Source organism: Anabas testudineus, chromosome 2 (genome assembly GCF_900324465.2).
Source record: "Anabas testudineus chromosome 2, fAnaTes1.2, whole genome shotgun sequence".
Lineage (NCBI taxonomy): Eukaryota > Metazoa > Chordata > Actinopteri > Anabantiformes > Anabantidae > Anabas > Anabas testudineus.
In genome coordinates this window covers 17057593-17066309 of record NC_046611.1, presented here as the reverse complement: position 1 = coordinate 17066309, position 8717 = coordinate 17057593, and the positions used below count along the sequence as shown (strand labels likewise).

Genomic DNA, 8717 nt, shown 5'->3' with positions numbered 1-8717 from the left:
AACCAACACGGAAACCAACCTCCGGTCGTGGCTGGCTGACAGCCTGGGTCCGTGTGCCCTTAATAGGAAACCTGTCGTTTCTCTTCTGCTTTAACCAGCTCACCTGTTTTATTTATCATTCATAGAAATTTAAATCTGTCACCTGGAACTCTACAATGATATCACCGAGGTCAGTGTCGTTAAACATGTGGTTCAAACTACCGTTTATGCTAAGAAAAAACCGTTAGCATGTTTTCAAGACGCCTAAATAATGACAGTAATGCTAAACAGCCTTATGAAGCATGTGTGACCCGGTATTTTGTTTGTAGAGGTGATCAGTGCGTTTGTACTGATAAATAAAGAAAGAAACCCCATCAGGGAATAGTTACAGGGCGTGGATTCACTGTATTTGTAGAGGGTGTGTCATGTTCAAACCACTACAAGAAAAAGTACTCGAATACTTAAAACCTAAGGTGGAAGATGTACAAACACATGGCTCAACTTAAAGTGAAAGTACTGGCCTACAAATAATCCACCACAAGTAGAAGTACCGCTTTATATCATTTACTCAAGTTGAAGTACTAAGTACATGTTCTAAAAGCTAAGTACAACAACAACAACAAAAATGTCAAGTAGTCACTGATTTCTCTGGGCATCAGTCCGACAGAGAGAACATTTATTTCACTTCAGAAATTGAAATAAGAAAGTGTTGGAGAACAACAGTGAAATTAAGTGAAAATATTTAGTGTTGACTAATTAAATGTATTTTTACTGTAAACTCTTAATAAACCTTCAGAGGTGAAGGGAGTGTGCATGAAACAAAATCAGCTGTCAAGAGACAAGCTGGTAAATGTAACACTACCACTATATAGAAAGGAAAGTCCTGTAGTCCAGTAAGTATTGACATTAAAATACTTGTCAAAACGTACTGAATAGAATATACAATAATAATAACTGACTACTTCTTTGCAATACTTAGAAAAAAACACATATTTTGTGATCTAACAATGTGATTGGAAGATTAGCTCTGGGAATTCACTTTATTACTGATATTATAAGTTATTATGAGTTTATTAATTAAATTCTACCCATGACTCAAATGTTAAATACAGATTGTAGGAATTAAACTATTTGGATGAGATGTTTTCTCATCCAAGTCTCAGCTGTCCTGATTTCTCTGGATGGTTATAATTCGAAGAGGTGGATGCATGTGGATGTAACTGGACCTTTGATCTGACCATCCTCTCAGAGTTTGTTTCTGTCCTTGTGCAGGTTCCTGCTGCTGCGATCGGCAGCGTCCTTGTCGACCAGGTCGCTCTACACAGGGGCAGTGTTAAAGCAGGGGAAGACGATGGACATGGCTGAGGGTACGATGACAACCATGCCTTCTGTTTGGCTTGACCGATGTGGTTTAATTGCAGATCTGTTATTAACAAACACTGAACTCAGACAACTCAGTTCTCTGATTGCAGATACCACATAACAGTTTGCTGTTCTGCAGTGGTTAACAGTTTTTCCTGACTTTTGAAATGACCAACCAAGAAATACCTGTACCTTGACTAAGAAAATCAATAAAAACAATAACTAGTTTGAAGCAGATCCTCTAGAGAGATGACAATGGCTTCATGTTCTTCAGAAAATGTATTTTGTTGACAAATATTTTGAGGAAAAAAGTTAAAGGATTTAGAGACACAAGTTTTAAAATGTCAGGCCCTCTGCACTGCATCTTGGTCAGAAATCAAATGTAAGGAGATTTGTGGTGTTGTGGATACTGATTCGCTCGAATCACAAGTATCTTCAATCAAATCAGTTTGCAGCCATTTCGCTTTTTAAAATATGCTTATTTATTTAATGTATTTGTGAATCAATCCCAAATTGTTGTTTTCCTAATCTCCTTCTTCCTACTCTAGACTCCTTCTACGACCATTCACTCCAAACCTTTTTAATAATTTTTGTTTCTCCACAGGAACTCCACCTTTACACATTTCAAATGGTGTGTGTTGGTAAAACACGACAAAACTTGAATGTTTGCATAAACTGCTTTCTCATTTGCTCCCATATTAATTCTTCTTGCATGTTTCCACACTGACTGACCATCTACTCTTTTTTATCTGCAGCACATTTTGGTCATTTACAGCAGCTTTTACCCTGCACCTCTTCTGCCTCTTGGTAGATCTGGATTTTATTCTCCATGTAGCTGGATTTCTTCTCTTGCCCTGCAGCAGCACTAAACCCTCAGTGAAGCACTTTGGCATTAAGTTCTTGGCATTTCAACCTCTTTTTCTTCGCTGAGCTTCAGTATTTTATTGCAGCCAGTTGTTGTCTTTTATCTGTTGCTTTATACTCTTGCAGAATGTTTTACATATTAAAAAGATATTAAAAGACTTTATTGCAAAATGGCGATACAGCGATGGTATGAAACATGCAGCCTCAAGTTTTTGGTTTACACATATAAACAGATACTAACTGCTTCTTCTGATTTTCAGTGCGAAACCGGCTCCGAGAAATCGTGGGGGCTTCCACTAACTGGAGGTACTAAATAATTTGTGTCAGAAACATCACCTTTAAACAAAACTTTGTGTTTTAGCAGTTCCCCGAGGTCACTCGGCAGTGTAAGATTTTGTTAATGTCTAGTAGCTTGAGCTACTTTGTGTACATTTTATGATATATTGCACAAAAGTGAATCCATATATTTTTATGTATTCAATGTATTTGTCTCTGTGTGTGTTTTCAATATAGATATTTACATCATAAAATGAATACATTGTAAACAAAAAATCTGATTATTAGTTGAGTACTTGTACTACTAGTGTTGAGTTTGTGCACTTCTGCCATCTGATGTAATATGTTCTGTAATCTCATCTGCAGTGACCACCAGCAAGCCATGGCAGAGCGAGTGTCACTGTTGACCATGTTGGCAAAGTCTCAGAACGACCTTCCAGCCAAGAGGATGAAGGACAGCTATGTGGAGGTCTACCTGCCACTGGGCTCGGAGCCAAAGCTCAGAGAGAAATACTTAAACTTCCACAACACTGTCAGGTGTAAACACATACAGTTGAGATAGAAAACAAAAATCTAAACTTACACCTGTGTATAACCCATCGTCTGTCTCTTTTCAGGTTTGGTAGAATCCTGGAGGACTTGGATAGTTTAGCAGGTATCATACTAAAGACTTTCATTATCTTCACTCAGGATGCCAGGCTTCCAGTCAAACACAAGAACCTGTTCTTTCCCATTTCTCTTAGTCCTCATCTCTTACTCTCACACCTATAATCCGGCACTGAAGAGGTCTCCGCTGTCAATAGTCACCGCCCTAGTGGACAAGATCGGTAAGTCTCTTAAACCTAGTGCACAATTGCACCTACTTCTGGATTGGATAGGTTAAAGCAGGGACTTGGGAGTAGGTAGAAAAACTGTTCAGGTTAAGATTTATCTGTTCCCAAACCTTGAGCTCTAATGCTAACCACTAAGGCAGACACAGTTTGTTTGTGTGGTTTGTTATTGTGAAATATTTTGTTGTTAATAGTAATAAATAAGGAGCTGTGTTGGACCGATGCACACATTTGCACCTTGGTACATTGATTTCTCCTATGTTACCTTTGTATGTAGATGTTCTTGAAGGAGCCTGATGTCATATGCTTATGATCTAATGCTGTCTTTTCCATCCAAACACTAAGTTTCAGAATGATTTCTTTAATCATTTTAAGGAGGTTTAACTCAAAAGCGCAGCTGGTGACCACAACTGATATATAATGATCAAGTTGTTAATTTGGCCCTGAAATCTGAATGTATGTCTTCGATTGATGTTGTTTCAGACATGAGAAAGCACATTATCTATCCTGACTGCGACATCAAGTTCACTGGTCATGTGACATGGGTGGGAAAGACCTCTATTGAAGCCAAGATGCACATGTCACAGGTAGAGACACACTCACACACAGTTCAACTGTAGGAGCCTGATGTATGTGAACTTTTATTATTACACTTATTATTACACTATTACACCTATTGGTGGTTTCCTGCATTAATTTGTCATAAAGCTATATATGATCTTCATCTAACTCAAAAGTATTAACAAATATAATGTGCCTAAAATAATAGCACAAAAAAATCTTATCTTATCTTTCATGTCTTCATTAAGAACAACTATAAAAAACCTTGTAACCTTGTAATGTGAACCCTTGGAATAATGGCCTCAAGAAAGCTATTATACTATACTACTTACTTAGGTGTTAGGTGTTTTATGTTTTTTATAGTTAATTATATACAGATATAGATCAGATCACATTTTATGACAACTTAATGCCGAAAACCATGAAATTCCAAAAGGTTCAGATACTTTTTATTGGCCCTGTATTGTTTTGGAGGCTTCAGTTTGTTCTGCTGTTGAATTGTGTTACAGTACAACAAATGTTTCTATAGGCTAAACTAAACCTGTCTCTGCAGTTCTTTTTTTGCTATTTGCACAGCTACAGATGTACAAAGGAATTGTTCAATTTTTTATTCAGTTTTATTATTTGTATAGTGCCAAATCACAACAGAAGTTATCTCGAGGCACATTACAGCGTTTATCCATTTGAATGGATAGACAAGAGGAGAGGAACAGTGTATCAAGGCAACATAGCTAAGAGATGGTTTAGAGTCACCTGAGCCATAACCTGGCACTGTGCCTTATGGCAACCAACTGTATAAATAATCCTGATAAGTTTTCCTTCTTTTTATTTCTTTTATTTCAGTACCATGATGGCACTTACGCTCCAGTTCTAGATGCCACTTTTGTCATGGTGGCCCGGGACCCAGAGAACAAGAGGTAGGGCACTTACAACAGTGTCCACAGTCTAGACTATCCACAAAAGAAACATTCACAGAAATTACATATTATTATACACATGAAAATACACTGCCTGCCCAAAAAAAAAAAAAAAACACACATTGTAATATTTTGTTGGACCACCTTTAGTTTTGATTGTGGCACACATTTGCAGTGGCATCGTTTGTCACAACATTTATTCCCATCCAGAGCTGCATAAATTTTTCAAGATTTTGTATTGATGATGGGAGAGTCGGACCGCTGCACAAAGTCTTCTCCAGCACATTCCAAAGATTCTCAATGTAGTTAAGGTCTGGACTCTGTGGTGGCTCATTCTTTGGACACATAACGTTGCTGAACTTAGACCTGACGAACTGCAGCAACCCCAGATCATAGCACTGCCCCCACAGACTTGTACGGTAGCCACTAGGCATGATGGGTGCATCACTTCACCCGCCTCTCTTCTTACCCTGATGTGCCCATCACTCTGGAACAGGGTAAATCTGGACTCATCAGACCACATGACCTTCTTCCATTGGACAGTTCTTAACCCAGTTTCAGTAGTTTCATCAATCTCATTAGATGTTTTCTTTGCTTGATTCATGTAAAAAATTTGACCCCTCTGAAACAGATTAACATCTTTTCCACGACCACAGGATGGTTGTTTAAGAAATGAGAAGCTACTGCATCAGTTAGGGTTAAATAACTTGTTGGCATTGGAAATAAAATCATCCATACAGTAATTTTCCAATGGGAGGCTCTTACTTATTAGCTCAGTTAGATCCAGGACTTTTTTTTTTTGGATGGGCAATGTATCATAAAAGTTGAACTCGCCAATATTCATGCTATTTTTTTTAATAATTAAAACCAGAAAAAGGGGACTTCTGAGTCTCCCTGCTCACAAAAAACCAAGGTATAAAGTCCTATTTCTTTCATACTATGCAGATTTTAACAGCTGCCAAAAACAAGAACACATCACAGGTTGCACGTTAGCTTCAGAATTGATTTTTGAATTTTATTTATTACTTTTAAAGCCAAGATAGGGTTGGTCCTGAGCTACATCTAGACCTGTTGACCTGTTAATCTCATCGGCGTCTGGCGGTTCCTAAGTCCAGACAGAAAAAAAGAGGAGACAGAGCATCCACAGTCAGAGCTCCCAGACAGGTTGGCTGAGTTTGCACCGTATCTGTATCTGTAGCCTTCCTGTGATCGTTTTTGTCTTCCTGTGAATTGTGTCTTCATTCAGTTCTATGTTGTTTTTTTGTTTTCACTCTTTAATTTGATTTTGTAATTAAAGAAATCTTCAAATAAGCTCAATGGGAGGTAAGTGAAAGTGATTTAAGAAGGGACAATCATCACTGGTATTGAGATTCAGTAGCACTGTGCTGAATGCACAAGGTCTATACTCTTTTTTTTTTTCATGACTTTATCTTCTGCTGAGGTTTTCGTCTTTATTTCAGAGCAGCATTTGTAAATCCATTGACGCCAGATGGACCAGAAGAAGAAAAGATCTTTCAGGAAGGAGAAGGTATGAGATTGTGACACAGTAACTTTCAGTTAAGATAAGATAAACATTACACTTTCCATGCCAATGTTTTCACCCTGTTTTCCTTGTATTGTGTTTTCAGCCAACAAGTCCCGCCGTGTGGATCTGAGCACAGCGTCACTCCTGAAGGTTGCACCCACAGATGAAGAGAGAAAGATAGTTCACAGTCTGTTCCTTAACACCCTGGATACAAAGTATGACTATAACCTGCATCCAACTGCAGGAGCAAAATCTAAAGTAGTGTTTTAAGATGCAAAACCAATCATTTACCACCAATGATTTTTATTGCACGCTGAATTAGTTCTATATACATTTTACCACGTCTTTCTGTGTGTCTTCTCCTCCAGGACGGTCAGCTTCCACAGTAGAGTTCTGCCACCAAACTCAGTGTGGATGGAACATGCCAAACTGAAAGGACTGGAGATCTGCCACCCTCAGGTGAGAAGAGGAACAGAGGGTGGTCGTTTGAAGCTTGATATTTCTGCACGTGATTTTCTTTAATTACACCAATGGCTACACTGCTTACTTTTGCTTTGACTAAACTTTCGTGTTGTGAAATGCTGCCCCAGCCTCTACAATGTAAGGATTTGTTCCTTTTTCTGGATTTCATGATTGTAAATTGGTGATCTTTGGGTTTTCAGTTGTTGGTTGGACAAAGATTTAAAAATGTTACCTTGATCTGTGAGAAGTTGCAATGGGCATATTCAGTTTTTATTGTGTGTTTCTGACAAATTTTTCAAACCATACTACCAACTACAATCAGTGAACCTAATTATTTTACTTACAACTATAATTCATTTATTTGATCTATATGTTTTTAAAACTGGGCAGAGGAATACCTTCAGCTTCAATCGGTTTTGTTTGTGTTTGTATTGGCCAGGAGAGAAACATCTTCAACAGGATATTTGGAGGTTTTCTGATGAGGAAAGCCTACGAGCTGGGCTGGGCCAATGCCTGCTCCTACGGGTAAGAGATATTTAACGAAATGTGAATATGTGAATCTTTGTGGGCTGCAAAATTTTTAGCTAAACCGTTGTTTTTCCTTCGATGTACTGCAGAGGATGCCGACCGAGCCTGGTGGCTGTTGATGATATTCTCTTCCAGAAACCCGTGGAGATCGGCTCATTGCTGCTGCTCTCATCACAGGTTAGTATAGCTCTATTTAAACAAAACCCCATGATGTGATGGTTGTGTCACTTTTCATTCTGATGAACTGTAGGAGAATTGTGTTGTTCAATGTCTTTCTGAAAGTATTGTTGTTGAGGTGTGCGCGCTTTATTTTATTCTAAAAATGTATGCAAACATGTCAGAATAAATAGCTTGAGGAATAGTGAAAGCTTAAGTCTGTATAAGTGACAGTTTTTTCAGTTTTAGTATCAGCTTGTGTCTGTCTTTGTGGGTTTCAGGTGTGTTTCACACAGGGAAAGTACATTCAGGTGAGAGTTCACAGCGAGGTGTTTGATCCCCTGACCCAGCAACACAACACCACCAATGTTTTCCACTACACCTTTGTTTCGGATCGCGATGTCCCAAATATTATACCAAAGACGTATGGAGGTGAGCCAACGCACACAGGCACACACAATCTCACTGCAACATACGCAGCTGACAAATAAAAATACAAAAATATTGTATTACCTTACCTTCCAAAATTACTGATGCTTGTGTTTTGTGTGTCCAACAGAGTCAATGTTGTATCTTGATGGAAAGAGACACTTCAACCAAACTGTAGGGCAATGAAAGATCTAATCCCGTCTGCAAAAGCCTGTCAGCATCTCATCAACAATATTGGACTTTGTGTGTGTATGTGTTGAGAAGGATGAAGTGTACGTATTCTTTTATATCACTGCTTAATTATGTTATACAATCCACATAGTGACTGTTTTGTTTCTTTCTTTCTATGATAGTCACTCCTTGTTTCACAGTTGTAAACAGAGTGAGAAACACTAAGTGGTTTATTTTACAACCAGTCATATTTCACTAAAGAAAATTAGGCAAATGTTTTCTGGCCTTGTTCTAAGCTCCTACAGTATATTGATTGCTGATTCACTGTATGCATGGCTTTAAATTACAGTATGTTATATATTTTTTATTCCATTGTTGCATGCACGCACAAACTCTTTTACTGTTCCTTTTTTTATTTGTATGTCAGACGCCTGCAATAGGAAGTACTGAGTTCTGTTTTTGGCCATAAGTTGTATATTTACTCAAATGAAATAAATAAAAAATATGTTTTACACTTTTGATCCACTTTGCCTTGATTACATTTTACTTGCTTTGCATATCTTTTATTATCTTTTTACTTTTGTAATAAATTCAGTTGTAAAGGCGGTGGGGAACGCCGGATAACTATAAAAGCTCTTGGGAACAACTCGTCGGAAC

The 8717-nt window shown here is 38.0% G+C and overlaps 1 protein-coding gene across 2 annotated transcripts; it reads left to right on the top strand.

The window, feature by feature from the left end:
- On the top strand, window positions 1-8581 carry acot9.1 (acyl-CoA thioesterase 9, tandem duplicate 1). Of its 2 annotated transcripts, XM_026364013.1 has the most exons (16): window positions 1-169; window positions 1252-1346; window positions 1946-1972; window positions 2466-2511; window positions 2848-3018; window positions 3099-3136; window positions 3225-3308; window positions 3795-3898; window positions 4716-4789; window positions 6250-6317; window positions 6418-6529; window positions 6683-6773; window positions 7216-7301; window positions 7394-7481; window positions 7742-7892; window positions 8020-8581. In XM_026364013.1, exons 1-16 carry the CDS (start codon window positions 156-158, stop codon window positions 8073-8075), a joined length of 1305 nt encoding a protein of 434 aa, XP_026219798.1. In that variant the 5' UTR covers window positions 1-155; the 3' UTR covers window positions 8076-8581. The 2 variants fall into 2 exon arrangements, with proteins under 2 accessions (XP_026219798.1, XP_026219799.1); XM_026364014.1 differs by lacking the exon at window positions 1946-1972.
- Window positions 8582-8717: the final 136 nt, after the last annotated feature.